Source organism: Pichia membranifaciens (genome assembly GCF_001661235.1).
Source record: "Pichia membranifaciens NRRL Y-2026 unplaced genomic scaffold PICMEscaffold_9, whole genome shotgun sequence".
Taxonomy (NCBI): domain Eukaryota; kingdom Fungi; phylum Ascomycota; class Pichiomycetes; order Pichiales; family Pichiaceae; genus Pichia; species Pichia membranifaciens.
In genome coordinates this window covers 190,421-208,819 of record NW_017566990.1, presented here as the reverse complement: position 1 = coordinate 208,819, position 18,399 = coordinate 190,421, and the positions used below count along the sequence as shown (strand labels likewise).

At 48.5% G+C, this 18,399-nt stretch overlaps 10 protein-coding genes and 2 non-coding genes across 12 annotated transcripts; 9 read left to right on the top strand and 3 right to left on the bottom strand.

The window, feature by feature from the left end:
* Nucleotides 1–531: 531 nt before the first annotated feature.
* Nucleotides 532–602, top strand: PICMEDRAFT_t157. Its single transcript has one exon. It is a non-coding gene; the product is annotated as a tRNA-Gly (tRNA).
* Nucleotides 603–619: 17 nt separating this feature from the next.
* Nucleotides 620–691, top strand: PICMEDRAFT_t158. Its single transcript has one exon. It is a non-coding gene; the product is annotated as a tRNA-Asp (tRNA).
* A 44-nt stretch (nt 692–735) lies between these two features.
* PICMEDRAFT_18606 (hypothetical protein) lies at nt 736–4,275 on the bottom strand. The gene has a single exon (XM_019162078.1). The coding sequence runs from the start codon at nt 4,190–4,192 to the stop codon at nt 800–802; it is 3,393 nt and encodes a 1,130-aa protein (XP_019015264.1). The 5' UTR covers nt 4,193–4,275; the 3' UTR covers nt 736–799.
* A 285-nt stretch (nt 4,276–4,560) lies between these two features.
* On the top strand, nt 4,561–5,580 carry PICMEDRAFT_13900 (hypothetical protein; the record flags this gene model as incomplete). Its single annotated transcript, XM_019160122.1, has 1 exon — nt 4,561–5,580. One exon carries the CDS (start codon nt 4,561–4,563, stop codon nt 5,578–5,580), a length of 1,020 nt encoding a protein of 339 aa, XP_019015263.1.
* Nucleotides 5,581–5,718: 138 nt separating this feature from the next.
* On the bottom strand, nt 5,719–8,190 carry PICMEDRAFT_74980 (hypothetical protein; the record flags this gene model as incomplete). The annotated part of the gene is made up of 1 exon (XM_019164930.1): nt 5,719–8,190. One exon carries the CDS (start codon nt 8,188–8,190, stop codon nt 5,719–5,721), a length of 2,472 nt encoding a protein of 823 aa, XP_019015262.1.
* Nucleotides 8,191–9,064: 874 nt separating this feature from the next.
* On the top strand, nt 9,065–10,636 carry PICMEDRAFT_22032 (hypothetical protein; the record flags this gene model as incomplete). Its single annotated transcript, XM_019162233.1, has 1 exon — nt 9,065–10,636. A coding segment is annotated over one exon (1,572 nt), but the record flags the coding sequence as incomplete, so codon positions are not given.
* Nucleotides 10,637–10,896: 260 nt separating this feature from the next.
* PICMEDRAFT_18603 (hypothetical protein) lies at nt 10,897–11,466 on the top strand. The gene is made up of 2 exons (XM_019162077.1): nt 10,897–11,083; nt 11,188–11,466. Exons 1-2 carry the CDS (start codon nt 10,988–10,990, stop codon nt 11,380–11,382), a joined length of 291 nt encoding a protein of 96 aa, XP_019015260.1. The 5' UTR covers nt 10,897–10,987; the 3' UTR covers nt 11,383–11,466.
* A 460-nt stretch (nt 11,467–11,926) lies between these two features.
* Nucleotides 11,927–12,313, top strand: PICMEDRAFT_37724 (hypothetical protein; the record flags this gene model as incomplete). Its single annotated transcript, XM_019163101.1, has 1 exon — nt 11,927–12,313. The coding sequence occupies one exon, from the start codon at nt 11,927–11,929 to the stop codon at nt 12,311–12,313; it is 387 nt and encodes a 128-aa protein (XP_019015259.1).
* Nucleotides 12,314–12,808: 495 nt separating this feature from the next.
* Nucleotides 12,809–13,734, top strand: PICMEDRAFT_18598 (hypothetical protein). The gene is made up of 2 exons (XM_019162076.1): nt 12,809–12,891; nt 13,386–13,734. Exons 1-2 carry the CDS (start codon nt 12,855–12,857, stop codon nt 13,697–13,699), a joined length of 351 nt encoding a protein of 116 aa, XP_019015258.1. The 5' UTR covers nt 12,809–12,854; the 3' UTR covers nt 13,700–13,734.
* On the bottom strand, nt 13,590–14,306 carry PICMEDRAFT_18597 (hypothetical protein). The gene has a single exon (XM_019162075.1). It carries the CDS (start codon nt 14,286–14,288, stop codon nt 13,764–13,766), a length of 525 nt encoding a protein of 174 aa, XP_019015257.1. The 5' UTR covers nt 14,289–14,306; the 3' UTR covers nt 13,590–13,763.
* Nucleotides 14,307–14,341: 35 nt separating this feature from the next.
* PICMEDRAFT_179462 (hypothetical protein) lies at nt 14,342–15,730 on the top strand (the record flags this gene model as incomplete). The annotated part of the gene is made up of 1 exon (XM_019161821.1): nt 14,342–15,730. The coding sequence occupies one exon, from the start codon at nt 14,342–14,344 to the stop codon at nt 15,350–15,352; it is 1,011 nt and encodes a 336-aa protein (XP_019015256.1). The 3' UTR covers nt 15,353–15,730.
* Nucleotides 15,731–17,078: 1,348 nt separating this feature from the next.
* PICMEDRAFT_56587 (hypothetical protein) lies at nt 17,079–18,060 on the top strand (the record flags this gene model as incomplete). The annotated part of the gene is made up of 2 exons (XM_019163189.1): nt 17,079–17,412; nt 17,557–18,060. The coding sequence occupies 2 exons, from the start codon at nt 17,079–17,081 to the stop codon at nt 17,907–17,909; spliced, it is 687 nt and encodes a 228-aa protein (XP_019015255.1). The 3' UTR covers nt 17,910–18,060.
* Nucleotides 18,061–18,399: the final 339 nt, after the last annotated feature.

Here is an 18,399-nt window from a genome sequence, read left to right as displayed (position 1 = left end):
ATAAGGTATCTTAGGGTTGAGATAAGATGCCGAGGCCAATAAGGATTGAGTGATAAGAGATAAGAGTCTTATCATGATAAGGCATCTTAAGTAATCTAAAACTGGAAAGTTAGCCGCCATGATAAATGAATAATGGCAAGTTTAACCGAAGGTGTAAGTGTATAAATACAAGAGGTTTGTCTCTTGTATTTATGTTTGAGAATATTAGTTTGTAGGCTAGTTATATTAGTTATATATTAATAAGCAACAAACATAAGAAAAAGTGAACATATACAATGGATATTCATAATAGAATAGCTAGATTACAACACTTATCTCAACACTAAGATACCTTATCATGATAAGATTCTTATCTCTTATCCCTCGATCATGATTGGCTTCGGCATCTTATCTCAACAGATTCCTATTGGCTTTGGCATCATATCTCAACAATAGCAAATTACGGAATGGAGGTAAGCTCCAAATAATGTTACAAAACTCATAAAAACTGAACAGGTCAAATCTATTGGTATTATTTGGTCATCAATAGAAGCGCAAGTGGTTTAGTGGTAAAATTCAACGTTGCCATCGTTGAGCCCCCGGTTCGATTCCGGGCTTGCGCAAAATACAACAAATCTTATCCGAGATAGTTTAGTGGCTAGAATTTCCGCTTGTCACGCGGGGGACCGGGGTTCAATTCCCCGTCTCGGAGTTGTATTTTTGCTAATACTTATCACGTCTCCAAGACACGGGAGTTGAATAAATCCGCCCCATTTTGCGATTTGGTGTTCATCTATTTTATTACCTAAAATTATTTAATCTACATCTCTGCATTCAATTGGTGTCTTCTGAGAAGTTCATTTTCCTTTTCAAAATCCAAGCAAGCATCAGTGTTTTTAATTCCAATACCTCTTAGTTCCTCTGATGTACAAATCAAATTTTCCGGAGAGAGGTTGATACTGTCACCCTCAGCTTGAACCAGTGGAAGAACAGTACTTATCAAGGATGTTAAATCCTTCCTTAATATCAACCTCCTCAGCAAAATCTTGGCCCAAGCCTTTTTTTCAAGTGTTGGCCCGTCTGCGTCCACCGTTTCAAGAAGATTGCTTTTATGCTTCAAAGGAACATAGTTTTTCAGGAAGGAGAATAACTTGATGTAAGTAGTGATAATAAACTCACTAGCGAGACTTTTTAAGCCATCATTCTCAATTATGTCATCTTCATTGAGGGAAAAATCTTGCGCAATTCCTTCAACTTCCGTATCACATTGGTTCATTCCTAATGACAACTGGGCTAGTGAAGTATTTGTTGGGAATGATGCCAAAGATATAAAGTCAATAATTTCGCTCACGCTCACCGAGATATTTTTTGATAAGTTCTGGAATGTGTTTTGCACCTCAGTAGGTAAATAACAAAAATTATTCTGTGTGAGGTAAGGAGTCTTGAATAAACTTGTCGTATCAAAATCCTTTCTAAATAATCCTAAGTTTTTCAGTTGAAAATAAACGTATTGCTGAATAGAAAGGAGAGATAAGGAACAATCATATCCTTTCAAACGCGTGCACCGCAGTTCATCGTCTTGAGTGCCACAGAGGGTGGCCAGCTTGGCTATACTGGTTTGAATCTTTTTAGCTTTAATGGGGTTGTTGAGTCTTTCAGAAAGGTAAAGAGACATATCATTGCTGACGCTGTCGAATCTCTGAAGTTTGATGTCTTGAATCCAGGCAAAATCATAATACTTAATATCTGATGACAAAAATTTGTCCAAGAGATCTGAATGTTTCTCAAAACATGTCAAAAGGATATCAATCTTATTACAATGGATATAGTGAAGAAATAACGACTTCGCAAAGGTATATTCGTACTGATCAAAGTACTCGTCAAATTCGATTTCGATGTCGGCAGACAAGTTGGCAAATTCAATGTCCGATATCTCTTGAGTATTGTATAAATTTTGAATGATCTCTCTTTTACTCTCAAGTAAAGCAGATAATGACTGAAAGTCATCATATTTGTTCACGAGGGGAATTATGTCATTTTGTTTTTTCAGTACAATGAAACTATGAATCCATTTGTCTTTGTGAGAGTCGAGCAGTTTTGAATATTTAGCCAAATGATCATCATAAGCGTTTGACGTGTTGTGCAAATTCAAGTAAGCAATTATCTCGTTGGTAGTGTAGTAAAGGAAGCAACAAAGTCCGATTAATATTTCGCCGTAGTTAAAAATCATTTCCTCTTCCGTTAGTTTTAAATTATAGACCATGCGCGTGACGTCATCAATATTGCTTATCAAATCATAATGATCTATAAATATGGTTGATATTCCAGAATTGTTCAAATATTCTTTGATATCATCATCCAATTTGATCAATGCGTCGACGAAAAGATCACTCAAAAGTGATGTTAAATTCTTAAGTTGCACTTCATTGCCGACATTTTTAGATAGCTTCAAATACTCTGAGATAAGTAGAAGAATATTTTTCGGGTTTTTTTGAAAATAGTAGTCAATCTTTCCATAAAATTTCATTTCTTTCAGTATGGTCGAAACAACCTCAAACAAATCTCTATCTATGATGAGCTCAAAAAATTTTCTGGTCAATGACAGCAGCTCACAAGTATCTAGTAGTTTCACTCTCATCTTTTCATCTTCGTTAATTTCGTAGTTCTGAGAAACATATACAACTGTCTTTTTCACCATCTCAACTCTTTGAAATAAATTTTCATCCACGCTTAGATCTGTGCTTATTGCATTTGAGTTGTCTTCCAGTAACTCATCTAGAACTTGGTTGAGGACATTTCTGATATCATCTTGTGTTATCGGTAGTAAAGTCTCCTTCAAAGAAAATACCACTGGTGAGGAAGACTGTGAAAATTTCAAATATTGTAGAAGGTGTTCTTTAACATAAGCTTGTGTATTACTGGAATCCCCTAAAGATTTCAGCTCAAACAAGATTAGACCCTTGTCTGTTGCCAACACAATAGTATTTGAGAGAGACTCGATCCTGACTGCAGAATATATATGCACAGACTGCTTGAGAATTATAACTTCAGTCCATGCATGAGGCAGCTTTGAATGATTGAGACTCGAAACAATCAAGCGGTTATTATTTTGTGTCAGGAGAGAATTTTCACCTTCTAATAGAAATAATTTCGGACTAACGATAGATTCTGATTTAGGAATTGAGGAAATAACTGATGAGTACAAATTGACTGGATCAGACTTCTCATCACAAAAGTCGAAATAGGCATTAAAGAGTGAATTGGTCTCTGGATCAAGAACCAAGAAAATACCTATGTTCTTTTGAAGAACAAATTGGAAATCCATAAACTTCAAATTAGAGCCCTTTAAAATTAGATCTAAGTTAAAACTCGATTTCGTTGTAAAAGTTGTGCTAGTTTTCAAATGATCAATAAATGTTACATGGCCGGTAGACTCCAAAACAATCAAGGTTTTCATGACAGGAGAAACATCAGCACACTTAACAGAAACTATGTGGCTAGAGTTTGCATATTCTTTGATGCTGTAAGTCTTAGACAGCATGAAGCTTATCAAAGGTCTATTATTGTAAACTTGAAAATAGTTTATTGACAAGTCTCCAAACTGGTCCTTAAATGTGACGTATATAACTCTTTTTTGTGAAGTTGTCACAAGCAAACAGTTGTCTTCAAATAGCTGCATTCTCGTTAAAAATTCGGCATTATGAAGTGAGATTTTATCCTGTAGCTTGTTTTGCAATAAGCGCAAAGAGGGCGCTAGTTTGATCGCCTCAAAGAAATGTAAAGCGCCCGAGATTGGTTCTATTATGACCAAATCCGGTTTAAGAGCATTTAAAGGATTTGGAAGAAGAGAGCAGAGAGGAGGTATGTTATAATCATTGGAGTTATATCTAAATTGAAAAGTATACGGCCTTTTCTCGAAGGATTGATAGTCATATATTAAAACCCTGGAAGAGGTTATCAGGATTGCAATAGAATCAGTGGCTGCCTCAAATGAAACAACGGACTCGCCATCTTCAAGTTCTGGCAACTTCCAATAGTGATTGCTGAGTGAATAATGTGGAGTGTCAAGAAGAGGTGCTTGAGAATGTGTTTTCAATGTATTCTCATTGTTGTTGGCCAATAGTTGACTGTTTTCATGCTGTCCTTGTTTATTGCTATTCTCAGTAGCGGCGGTGTTCTTGAACCTATTTGCGGTAAATTTCAGTTGCTCCATTGAATTGAGACCCTCAACAGCAAACCTTGAGATAATAAAGTTTAGTGTTGTAATGCTTCTCTTTTCTTAGAATTTCAGGCAAGCATTCTGTCGTTATTCTTCGTGACAGGAGAGCTCAAACTACCTATATTCGTTTTCGTTTTCATCCTTTCGAGGAAATTCCGGGTAAATAAAAAATAAATCAAAAATATCAAAACTACTTAGTTACGTAAGCAGACTGAAAAAGATATTTTTTTTCTTTTTTCGGAAGTTTTTTTATTTCAAAATTTTCACTCATTCAATATAGAGATAGATAGGAAGGTTAAGAGCTGTACTTTGCATTTCTTGAAGATAGTAGCTACTGTGATTCACACAAACGACATAAAAGAATGATTAGATCCACCAAACCTAAGAACAATCGTTCAAAACGTGCGATAGAGAAAAAGGAGTCCAAAATTGTGGAGAATACCAAAACTGCACTTTTCATACCAGGCAACACATCGAATAAAGCTTTACATGATATAACGGTTGATTTGAGTGCCCTCAAAAAGCCCTTCATCAAACGTTTCACAAAAAAGAATTCGATTCTACCATTTGAAGACTCTTCAAGTTTAGAGTTCCTAAGTGAGAAGAATGATGCATCTTTATTAGTTTTATCTACGAACAACAAGAAGAGACCAAATAACTTGACCTTCATCCGAACTTTCGACTACAAGGTTTATGATATGATTGAGCTACAAGCTATGGCCGATTACAAATTATTTGAAGATTTCAAAAAGACGACATTCCAAGTGGGTTTGAAACCCTTGTTTGCTTTCCAAGGCCATATTTTCGACATACATCCAACTTTCATCCAAATCAAGTCCTTGTTTTTAGATATGTTCCACGGTGAGCAATCGAATCTCCAGGATGTTGCCGGACTACAGCATGTGGTTTCTGTTTCTGCAGTTGAGGAAGATGACAACGATACTGCCGTTTCCAAATTGCCATTGGTGTACTTCAGAGTATACAAGTTGAAGACGTACAAATCAAATGAACCTAAGTTGGCTAGAATAGAGTTGGAAGAAACTGGTCCAAGAATCAACTTCAAGATAGGAAGAGTGCAGCATGCTGATCCTGAAATAGAGAAGGAGGCAATGAGAGTGCCAAAGCAATTGCAACCAAAGGAAAGAAAGAACGTCAAGACAGATTTAGTTGGTGATCAAGTTGCCAAGGTTCACGTTGGTACTCAAGATTTGAGTAGACTACAAACAAGAAAAATGAAGGGTCTAAAATCCAAGTACGATCAGATCAACTCTGACGAGGAAGTGGAGGACGAGTTTGTTGATGCGATCAGTGATAATGAGGAAGAAGAGGAAGAGGAGGAAGAAGAAGAAGATCAACCTGTACTCAAGAAGAGAAAGCTGTAGTACCAAAATCTTCTACACTGAGTAAACGTATAAAGGCCATTTTTATTTTCTAGAAGCTAATAATAATTTTTTCCTAAACTGACGTGACTTGATATATATAGTAAATAAATGAAGCTTACATACTTCGTTAATACTTAATTAATAAAATTTATCATCGTACAAATTGTTACCATTCATTTCCTGTTCATCTGCCAAGAAAGATGACACTGTGCTAGGCCCTTTGAAAAAACAATATTTTTCTAATAAATCTTTATAAGTCTCCGAGTCGACACCTTTCCAACCAGGCTGTGAGATGAGTCCTTCACTATTACCTCCATTTTCAGTATCAGCGCCTCCAGGTGGTTTTCTGAGGCCTTGGTTATCCACCGTACTATTTGAATCTTCACTTTTCTCAAGTGATGGATATTCGGTGCTGTCTTTCAACGTGGGATTATTACCATTAATAATCCTAGACGATGAGCTTGACGTATTTAGTGTCATTGGAAGAACTAAAGAGGTCTTCCCTGCCTCCTTTGGATTGAGCTCCAGTTCTTTCAGCTTTACAAGAATATTTTCATTTTCATTTTTCAACTGACTATTACTAGATGGTAACTGGTTACCACTGTTTTTGAAATTATTTTTGAGGCCTCCTCGATTCAAGTCAATTGAGTTAGGTTCACTATTATCAGAGTTAGTGCTACCATTGCTCTTATATTTGTCCTTATCTCTGACTAGAAATTCCGGAGATCCGATCAAACTTTTAATACTGTTTCTCCGGTCAAAACTTCTTGACTTTTTCAAGGTCGCTGGTGGACTCAAAGTCGAATTAGTATGTGAATTCAAGCTTGAATTCGAAGAAGACCGAGGAGGATGCAGTTGATTTGAAGATGAAGTTGGTGATGAAAAGGTTTGATTGGGTATATAATCTGAAGGAGAAGGAATCGAAGGAACTTGAGAGTCTGCAACCTTTGTATCGGTACTTTGTCTAACATTTTTAGGGGTGAAAGAAAAGTAGCTGTCATCGAAAGAAGTTGTCTTCTTTGGGGTTGGAGATGCGGCTTTATTCAATTTGAGGAAATTGTTGTGGTTGAAAGACAATCTGTAATTTCTTGAGTGATTATTATCCCAAAAATCTTGACCACCTGAAGTATATTTGATACAGAATTCGAAATTTGGAGCCAAGTTTAGGAAGTTTGGGTTTGTTTTGAAATACATTGATAATAGTACAGGAGTTGAGAGTTGAAAAAGAAACCGATCGTAACCAGCCCGTTTCAGCACCCTTGGGATATCCGAGGTATATTTTGCGTCTACATTGACTATTGTGAACCAATTATCAAAGGAGTATCTGATTTTGACAATCTTGGTGAAGCTGATATTTTTCACTGCAATCTGTCCGACTATCAAAGTTTTGTCCAAGTTTAGGAAACACCTTTCCAAGAATACTGGAACCTCGCAATCAATTTGGTCCCTGTAGGAAAGGGCTTTGAATTGAGAAGTATCCAGATTCCAGTTTTTCATAACGTTTTTGAATTTTTCAGTATTCACAGGGGTGTCTGATTCCACCAGCTTTTTGGAAACCCTATAAAGTTTCTCACAGAAGCATCTGGTCATTTTGAAATCATTGCCATCATCATTGCCATCGTCCTGCGAGAAACCGTAGTAATCTACGCTATCGGTACCTTCGTTGTTGGTATCATTATCATCATCATCGTCTTCGTCGTCACTATACACACCAGTTTGTAGTTCGTTATCGGACATGCCATCGTCTAGATCCGAATTGTACGGAGAGTTGTCAGCGCTAATTGAGTTCGGTTTATCTTTCTGGTCGAAATACCTGATGGCTATGCTGTTTCCGAAGTGAACCTGCTTGTAGGTTGGGGTTGAAGGCAGGGACACTGCGCCCGAGGCCTGGAATGCGTTGTTGAGCTTCAAGGACGACTTGACAAGCTCGCCTGACTTCTTTCTTATTAGCGGGTACGAGTAGTTGTTGTTGTAGTTGGTGTTGAAGGTCTCTGTGTCGATGTTTGTCTGGGAGCAGAGCGGGGAGAGCGGGGAGCCGGGGGAGACCGGATTCTCGTCGTTCGGAAACGGGGTATCATCGCCGGGAGCAATCGGTATGCTGTTGCTGTGTTCCGCCAAGACGTCACGCACTGGTTCTGTCGGTAGCAGCTCGAAGGAGCGGGAGTTCATCAGGGTGTTCTGCTTCATTATGCGGTCGACGTCGACGGTCATGCTCGAAGACCTGGACGGCTTTCTGATGAACGACAAGGACAGCGGCACGTTGTCCTCGTCGCCTGAGAACAAGCTGTTGCCGGGGAACGCTGGGTCGGCGCCAAACCCGACTGCGTGTCCGTCGAACTGCTGTCCACACGGACTGCTCCTGCTGTGGGCCTGTTCGGAGGCGAGAGCCGCCGTGGAGCTCGTTTGGTCGCAGGTCTCCTCGTTCAACCGCCCGGCCAGCGGGATGCTGCATGCCGACAGCTGTCTGTCGACACTGGTCAAGACGTCTGTGGCTGTCGCCGGCTGCTGTTCACCGGAGGCAGCCCGTGCTGGCGGGACGACGTCACCACTCGTGTCGTGGCCGCCGTCCTGGGAAGCTCTCCTTTTCCTCGGGGAGGGGACGTACGGCATTTACGCTATCCGTGTCTGTGTGTTTCTTATCCGTCGGGTCGTCCTAGCAGATGCGGTGCAGATGTGTTCAGACCTGGCTGCTGTTATCAGACGCACGCAAGCGGGCCAGAAGGGGGAAGAGGGGTTTTCTTCCAGACTGGGGGCACCAGACGGGGGAAAGGGGATGGGGGCGATGGGGCGATGGGGCGATGAGGCGATGTTCGAGCTGTGCTGTGTGCAAGCCACCACGCCAGAGCCTCGGAGGAGATGTTGTCGAGCAGCAGTGTCTCCGAAACGTGTCTGCAGAGCCTGTGGGAGCAGCAAAAGACGGTCAACCGTGGTGGGTGATAAGGATATGTCTGTGGTTCCTGCCCGATGCGGTGGGATGACGTGAGGACCCCGCCGAGCCTAAAACCGGAACTTATGTTGGGGGGTGGGGGGAAGAACAACGGGTTTTTCGTTGCCTCCAGCATCACCCATCACCCTGTCTGCTGTGCTGTCTGCTGTCTGCTGTCTGCTACCCATAGCTCTGCCCCCGTCAACGGCGTCCTTGCCGCCGCCGTGTCCCTGGCCGGGGTCTCGCCGGAGAGACGTAAGGTGACGCCGGCGGGGCGAGGCCCAAAGCGGAAGTCGCACGTGAAGGCGGGGACGGTGGCGACATGAATGGCGACGTGGGGATCTGGCGGCTCTGTGGCCAGACAGACAGAAGAAAGCTGAGCCAGGACAAGACGGGTTGCGACAGAAGGAGGATTGGAGAGCAGAGGAGGGGAAACAGAGTCGGTACGACAGCATGACGACGCAGATTCAGATGCAGATGCAGACGAAGAAGCAGACGAAGGGGCAGAGGCAGAGGCAGACGGGGACGGGAGGGGTGGGCGGCGGGGCTGGATACAACTACTCGTTGTGGAACATCTGGGTGGCGTCGACGCTGCTCAAGGTGCTGCTGTTCCCGACGTACCACTCGACGGACTTTGACGTGCACCGCAACTGGCTGTCGATCACGGCGCTGCTGCCGCTGCGGGAGTGGTACACGGAGCACACGAGCCAGTGGACGCTGGACTACCCGCCGTTCTTTGCGTACTTCGAGTGGGTGCTGTCGAGGTTTGTGCCGGCCCGGGTGGCGGCGGACGGGTGCGTGGAGCTGGTGGCGGTGGGGCAGTACGGGATGGCGACGGTGGTGTTCCAGCGCACGACGGTGATAGCGAGCGAGGTGGTGTTGTTTGTGGCGTTGCAGTGGTTCATCGACACGTCGACCACGGGGCGGGAGAAGCGGCGCAACTTCGTGATCTCGGCGTCGCTGGTGTTGTCGCCGGGGCTGTTCATCATCGACCACATCCACTTCCAGTACAACGGGTTCCTCTTCGGCATCCTGGTGCTGTCGCTCGTGTGCGCCAAGCTCGGGCGCCACGTGGCGTGCGGCTTCTGGTTCGCCGTGTTGCTCTGCTTCAAGCACATCTTCCTCTACGTCGCCCCGGCCTACTTCGTGTTCCTCCTGTCCGCGTACTGCCTCAACCCGGCCTCGGAGTGCACGTCTGTCCGCGGCGTGCTGCGCATCGTCAACTGGACCAACCTCGCCAAGCTCGGCGCCACCGTGCTAGCCGTCTTCGCCGTGGCCTTCGGGCCCTTTGCCTACTACGGCGTGTTGCCGCAGCTCTTTGCACGCCTCTTCCCCTTCTCGCGGGGGTTGACCCACGCCTACTGGGCCCCGAACATCTGGGCCCTCTACTCCCTCGTCGACCGCCTGCTCATCCAGATGGCGAAGCGGCTGCCCATCCTCTACACACTCTTCCACAAGTCCCCCGCCGCGGCGGACCTCAACCAGTCGCTCACCAGAGGCATTGTCGGCGACGTGCAGTTCTCCTTCTTGCCGCAGATCGAGCCCAACCACACCTTCCTCTTGACCCTCTTCTACCAGATCATGGCCTTGGTGCCCTTGTTCTTCCAGCCCAAGTTCGAGCGCTTCATCGGCGCCGTCTCCCTCTGCGCCTACTCCTCCTTCCTCTTTGGCTGGCACGTCCACGAGAAGGCCATCATGCTCATCATCGTGCCCTTGTCGTTTGTCGTCTGCCAGGACCGCAGACTGCTCCCGCCGTTCCAGATGCTCACGTCTGCCGGCTACGTCTCGCTCTTCCCGCTCTTGTACGGCTCCGCAGAGTGGATGTTCAAGAGTCTCATCACCTTTGTCTGGTTCATTGTCTTCCAGACCAGCTTCAGCGAGGTGGTGCACTTCTCCCGCAAAATCACCACACGCGTCGTGGTCTTGGACCGCCTCAACTTGATCTACATGCTGTGCTTTGCCCCCATGTGCATCACCATCCAGCTGCTCGACATCCAGAGTAGAAACTTTCAGCTCTTGAAGCGACTCGAGTTCTTCAGGTTGATGATCTACAGCGTCTACTGCGCCGTCGGCGTTATCTCCTCCTGGTCCTCCATCTCCTGGCTCTACTTCTTGGACGACCCCATCTGGACAGAGAAGAACGACGATCAGGAGCTACGAGCCAAGAAGACCACCAAGACCACCATCATGATGCTAGACAGCGACGAAAACAGGTAGCCCCAGCATCAGCAAAAGCTTTCTCTCCTATGTATATATATATGTCGTGTGTGTATTCATTCTCTACGCAACGGGACAACACTGTGAAAAAAAGCTGTAAGTAGCGAGGCGAGCGGGTCTCTCTTTGTGCGGGGTTTGATCCTCGTGTCGGAGGCTACATGAATCGGCGCAAGAAGATGGGTGCTGTGTCTGGTCAGCCCATGCTTGTGCTGGAGAGGAGGAGAAGCAACTACAGGAAAATCATTGCAGACCAGACCGCGTGCTATGTCGAGAGCATCCAAGATCACGTTTGCGTTGAGCACACTGCTTTCAGCAGCGACGATTGGCGGCGTCTACTTCATGGCTGAGTACGAGAAAGACGTATGTACATAACGCAGAGAGCAGGGCAGACAGCCTGCTGCCGCTGTCCACGCGTCCACGCGTCCACTAGACAACCGAGCACTAACGTTCCCCTTTTTGCACAGCAACTCCAGGAGGGCCCGATCAAAGACCGGGCCAGGATGGAGAGACGGGCCCTCAACACGAAGCAGCAGGCGAACCTCGAGGACTACGAAAAGCAGAAGCAGATCTACGCCGAGCTTGAGAAGACGCAGCCGTTGACGGGCGAAGTCGTCGAGGGGCTCGACGCCAAGGGCCTCAGCCCGCCAAAGGGCGTATGAGGGTCCCACCCGACGCCAGCGACCGCCCCGGCGTCCTGTGTATAGCGTGTATATAGTCTTGTGCAGCAGCAAATGTACCGACAGATGCGAACTGTGCAGTCCAGACGGCCTGCGGAGGGTCCGGCACCTCGCAGGTTCCTCTTGAGGGCCTGTCAGCCCCAGGGGCCTGCTTATCGCAGACGCCGGCGCCACACCGGCTCACGTCCACGTCCAAGTCCTGGCCCCGTCTGCCACACGTGCACAAACATCACCGCAAACACCACCAACCACCCCCCGTAGCGGCAATCCGACAATCAGCCAGATCGCCGCCGCCGAGGACCGCAAGGTGCGGCCGATAGTGGCCGCCGGGGCTCCTCTCCCCCACCCGGGCCTCGGCGCTTAGGTCGCCCTCGGCACTCCTCATAACCGTCGGCACACTGCTACCAGCAGCAGGCGGCGCCGTGGCCTGTTAAATACCCCCTGGCAACCCCCGTCCCGCCCCTGACACACACCGACGCCAAGCATGTTCAGAACCACCTCAATCGCCAAGCAATTCCACAGAACCATGAGCTCCAAAGTCACCCCTATCAACTCCAAGAACGCACCTCCGGCTGCCGCCTGCTACTCCCACGCCATCAGAGCCAACGGCTTTGTCTACGTCAGCGGCCAGATCCCTTACACCCCAGACGGGAAGCCTATCGAGGGTGACATCAAGGCCAAGGCCGACCAGGTGCTCAAGAACGCCCTGGCCATTGTCGAGGACTCCAACTCCAAGCTGGAAAACATCGTCAAGGTCAACGTCTTCTTGAAGGACATGGCCAACTTCGCCAAGTTCAACGAGGTCTACTCCACCTACTTCAACGCCCACAAGCCAGCCAGATCCTGCGTCGCCGTCGTCGACTTGCCATTGGGTGTCGACCTCGAGGTCGAGCTTGTTGCCGTCGAGAACTAGGCTGATGCATTGAGCCGGTTTTACTGTATCCACGGACCCTCTCGCCCCTCGATAGTCTATATAGCTGCCTGTTTAGTAACTCGCCTTACCATCTATCTGCCTCTGTCACTGCCTCTGCGACTGTCCCTGCCACTGTCCCTGCCTGTGCCATCTGGCACCCCTTATGACGGAGATGACTCTTAGTGTCCGTCCCAACGCTAACCCTTTTCGATCCATCACGTGCTTACAAAGAGGGTTATTGCAAAGGTCCTTGCACGCACTTTGCCTGCAAAACACGCTCTTGGAAACCACCCGCGCACCTCACCTTGCGCGCCCCCCCGTTTCTCCTTCTCTTGTCCTCCATTCTCGCTTTCCCGTCCTGGCCTGCCTCCCCGCGTGGCCGTGGGCCTCTGCTCGAATTCTCACAGCGCTCTCACTAACAGCTCTATTTTCTCACAAGGTCGAATTTTGAGCTTACATGGAGACACATTGAAGATCCAGTTGCAGGGATTTGATAGGACTTTGGAATTCTAAGGACCCTAAACTTCACAGATTAGACAAAATGGCTCAAAGAGTTACTTTCAGAAGAAGAAACCCATGTATGTACTAGACAGAACCAGTGAAACCCGGCAAGGGAGACGGAAGATACAGGATGTTGAAAAAAAGTGAAATATGGCACAAGTAGACAAATGGAGCGACCAGAACGATACAGAACGAACTGCATGCTCTTGATGTTATAGCAGCCGAAGACCCAGCTTTACGAGACGTCCAAGTGGTGCATCACGGTGTAATTTCTGAATCGTCCACACGTGAAAATTTTTGTCAAGACCAGAGAACAAGACAACCTCGGCGTCTGGGCTGGCAAGAGCAGACCAGAGAAGCTGGAGAAACAGAACAGTCGAATGAGGCTGACCAAACGGACGACAGAAGTGCTAAACCACGCAAATGTTCAAGAGAATGAAAGACTGATCGACAAACCACACCCCCCTCCATCCTGCATCGACGACTCCCTGCCCCGCGGCCCCAAAGCCCCACACCATCGCATCTGATTACTAACATTACATAACCCCCTTCTCCCCTTCACTTTCCACAGACAACACTAAGTCTAACCAAATCAAGGTTGTCAAGACCCCAGGTGGTAAGTTAGTTGCACAGCACCTCAAGAAGAAGGCCACCAGACCAAAGTGTGGTGACTGTGGTGTTGCCCTCCCAGGTATCGCCACCTTGAGACCAAGAGCTTACGCATCCATCTCCAAGACACAAAAGACTGTTTCTAGAGCATACGGTGGCTCCAGATGCGCCAACTGTGTCAAGGAAAGAATCGTCAGAGCTTTCCTCATTGAAGAACAAAAGGTTGTCAAGAAGGTCTTAAAGGAGGCTGCTGCCAAGGACAAGTCCAAGAAATAAGTGTTTTACTAAGATTTATATATATAAGATAGTAATAATAATATAAAATACAGTAAATCGGCGCTCAGACCGGGCGGTGGACGTAGTAGTTGATGACGGACCGGATGGCGGTCTGGTCGTCGAGCCGGAAGAGGTTGGCCATGTCCACGTTCAAGGGGCTGTCGGGCTCCTGGTTGTCCAGCAATACCACTATTGCCAAGACCGCTGTCTGTAGCGTCCACGCGGGCGACCAGCAGTCGGGCTTCAAGATGTCCAAGCAGATCTCGCCTGTCTTGAAGTCCACGTTGCAGTGTGGGATCTGTCTGCAGATGGGGTCCTTGGCGCCGGCGCCGGCGCCTGCGGGGTTGTCCACGTCGAACCGGATCTGCGGTGGCTCCAACGGGTACGCTGGCGGCACGCAGATGAGCAACCTGAAGTAGCCGGCGGCGTAGAGCGAGCCCGACGACGCCGACGGGTGGATCACGGCGACCCAGTTGTGCAGGTCTGACTCCGACCGGGGGTGCAGAGACACGATGGAGTCGGGCAGCGACGCCGGGTCTGCAGTCTGGTGCACCTCCTTGAGGAGTCTCTTGTGTGCAGCGGAGGACATGGGGTGGATGGCGGCGGTGGTGGTGGCGGGGGGCGTTGGGGACGGTCCAGCCAATGGCGGCTGCCCGGAATGTGTGTGTCTCTTGGACACAGGGCTGTCTGTGGGCGTGGGTCTGTCTGCGCGAGGGGGAGGGGAAGACCGATGTTTCCGCGGGGTGGGGCGATAAGCGGCAGGCAGCGATAGTGGAGCCGGAGGCCTGGCAGAGGCGTGGTGAAGCCGGCCTGGTGTTGATCCGGGGCTGCTGCTGCCTCTTCTCTGTCTGGCCTGCGCTGTCTTCACCAACACACCCCCCCACACCCTCCCACACCCCCTCCGCACCCACACACACCATGTTCGCCACACACGCCCTCAGAAGAACCACCGCCGCAGCCCGTGCCGCCCCCTCTCCCGCCAGACACGCGTCCACCACCGCCACCCCCGTCGACACCACCCCCTCCTCCACCTCCTCCTCCTCCTCCACCCCCGCCCCCAGGTACGTCCAGCTCCACCACCGCCGCGTCTCCAACACCTGGAACATCCCCAAGAAGGACCTCTTTCTCGACATGCTCTTTGCCGCCCACGGCCCGCTCCTCGAGCCTGTCAAGGCTCACGTCGCCGACAGACTCTTCAACTCCCCGCTCTCCCGCATCTACGTCACCACCCACGGCCACATCAGGGTCTCCCGCCCCCCAACCACCGTCACCGACGACCTGGCCCGCTTCCGGGCCCTCCGCTCCAAATCCCGCCACCCCAACCACCACGTCTTCTTCTCCACAACCCCTCTACCTGCCCCTGCCTCCTCCTCCTCCTCCTCCTCCATCTTTACCCACAGTGCTGTTTCCGGTCTCCCCTTGGAGAACAACGCCCTGCTCAACCTCCCTCATTCCCTGCTGCTGAGCCTACGTCCCTTCTGCTGTCCGGCACAACCTGGTGCTGAGTCGTACCGCGACGACCGTATTGTTGTGCGCAAGTTGCAAATCGAGCAGAACGACGCCGCCGTCGCGACCGTCGCGACGGCCGCTGCCAAGCGCGCTAAGCGCGCCAAAGGCGCGAAGGACGCCAAAGGCGCGCGAAAAAGCGTTTAGCGCCCTTCGGCCGCGGCCGCCGGTTCGGCTCATTGACTGATTGCTGGCTCAGATAGTTGTATAAAAGATATTACATAGACACAGATAGGCAAAGATGGGTAGTAGCAGCCCCTGCATGTGCGAAAGCGGCGTAGGGCTCGTGCACGGGATTGTGGTCCCGACACAGACTCAGACACAGACAGGGTGGTGGAGGACGGAGTGGGTGGTGGACGGAGTGAGTGGAGGAGGTTGGGGGGAGGGGATGTGGTGTATTGTGGTATTGTGGTAGATGTAGTTGAGAGGGTAGTGGGTGGAGTGGGGGATTAGGGAGGAGGTTGGTTGACCACACATGTAGCTGCAAAGGTGGAGGTCGTCTGTGCAGCGCACACGGTATATAAATGGTTATATACTAGGTACACGAGGTACAGAAGTTTGCTGTTGGTATTGTTTGACAACAACACATAGTATAACCAGAAGCACCGGAGGCTGCGCACTTGGAGAGGGAACGATGTCGTACAGCAACAGCAACGCAGGCAACGGCGCCGGCAACGCAGGCAACCCCAACATGAACAAGCACGTGGTCGCCATGGGCTCCCACGCGGGCCACCCAGCACAGTCCACGTCGTCGTCCTACACGTCCACCACGTCGCCGTCCAACTTCACGTCCTACTCGTACAACAGCCCCTCCGCACACCCGCCGTCCCACATCTCGCTGTTCCAGAGGAGCTCCTTCCCCTCCCGGTCCGGCTCCATCGACAACCTCGCCTCGTCGCTCAACAACACCACGGCCACCAGCCACGACAGCAGCCACTCCACGCCCGGGGCGTTCAACACCAACACCAGCAGCACCAGCGCTAACAGCACCAGCAACAACATCATCTCCTTCCCCCAGAGCTCTTCCTTCCTACCCTCGTCGCTGACTCCCGCAGGCCGCCGAAGTTTGTTGACGTCCAAGCTGCAGCAGCAGCAGCAGCAGCAACAACAGCAGCAGCAACCGCAGCATCATGAGCAGAATCACCCGGTCCAACAGAACCCACATGACACTTTTCTAAGAAGAACCTCGAACCATTCCTTCTCAAGCCACAACGCAGGCTACATGCCTCCCTCCCACGTCTCCTCCTCATACTCCTCAAACTCGTATACTTTCAACGCAAACAACCACAGCTTCTCTTCCAGCTCCAACCACTCCAACAACTTCGTCAACTACCAACAGCAGAACCAGCTTCCGCAGTTACACCCCCAGCTACAGCCCCAATCCCAGTCCATCAACATCGCCACCAACTCCACTTTCGCCCCCTACCCCACGCCGGCAACAGCGACAACAGACATATCCAAGGATCTGGCCTTCTCAACAAACTCAAGTAGCTCCACGCTATACCAAGATGCCGAGTCGCAGTTCAACAGTGGCAGTGCCAACACCAATATCAATATGAACAATGTCGAAATAACCCACGGATTCAACAATCCGGCGGCCGTGGGCTCGAACCACTTCATATCGGCGTCAGCACCGGCTCCCTCACATCAGTTCTCCTCCTCAATGCCCATGCCGTCGTTCCAGCAGTTCAACAACCAGAGAACGTTGGGCATGCACAACAATGGCCAAAATCCTCCCAATGGTGACCAATACATGAAACATTCCCAGCCAGCACTGCCACAGGCGCCACAACATCACCAACCACCGTCCGTTGCACTTCATTCCGAAGAACACCTAAACATAGCAGATTACCCGGTACAGGAGTTACTTTTGATGCTATCTGCACTATTGCAAAAAATCGTCGAAGCAAACGACCTATTGCATACAGAAGAGGATCATTTGAATAGGAGCCACACCTCATCCAACCTTGGCACCCATAATAACAGCAGCAAGAACAATAACACCAATACCAGCAACACTACTTTTGATAGCACAAGTGGTGGCGGGCTCTTGAACAGTAAATATGGCGCAAACGTTCTTGCATTCCATGGGCGAAATATCCCAGCCATTTCACTTCACGCATATCTAACAAGAATTCTCAAATACTGTCCCGTCACCAATGACGTTTTCCTGAGCTTGTTGGTTTACTTCGACCGAATAGCCAAACGTGCAAATAACACAGAAAAAACTAGCGAAGATGCCATAATGATGGGCGATGACGAAAGCAACCACAACAATGATGCTCGTGACGGGAATAGCAATCAAAATAGTGGTGAGGTGAACGCCGAACAGCAGAATTTCCAGAATGCAGAAAACAATGACGAAGGCCCCCAGGTCTTTGTAATGGACAGTTACAACATCCACCGTCTGATTATCTCAGGTATTACTGTTGCATCTAAGTTCTTCAGCGATGTGTTTTACAAAAACTCGAGATATGCCAAAGTGGGAGGTTTGCCATTGGACGAATTAAACCATCTAGAGCTTCAGTTCTTGCTTCTACTAGATTTCCAATTGATGATTCAAAAGGAAGAACTCGAAAGGTACGGCGACCTTCTACTGCGGTTTTGGAAACGTGAGCAGATCAAACGCATGTCTACAAATGGAATGGAAAGCCAGCCATTGCAGACTGCTACCGATTCAGACAACGCTATGACCGACCAGTAGACCATTGTATATTTTATTCCTCTGTTTCTCTTCTTCTTCTTATTCGTACTCGTAACCATTTATCCAACTAATATAATTCCTTTATTTGAACAACACGAGCAGGAGGACAGTGTAGTATGTACAAACCACACAACAACTTTTAAGTCGCAGCTACTTGGGACTGAGCTCCTGATTTTACTTAGCTCTTGAGTTTGCACTTTAGGATGAACATCGCCTTTCAGGTGAGGAAATGAAAACTGCATTGAATCTTGTAGCAATCAAAAAGCCAGTCGAATGTATACTACTAGATGAAAACAAACTATCATGTGTTTTCAGTTAGAGACAGCTGAAAAGAATAAAAAATTACGGAAAATTCTTTTGATAGCTCTTTAATCTTAATAAACGTTATTGCTATCTATATATATAATACACCTTGAAGTGTAAGTTCAGCTCACTAAGGAGTCGCTGAAAAGATACAGCTTGGTGGAAAAATCTTCATTACATCGAGTGC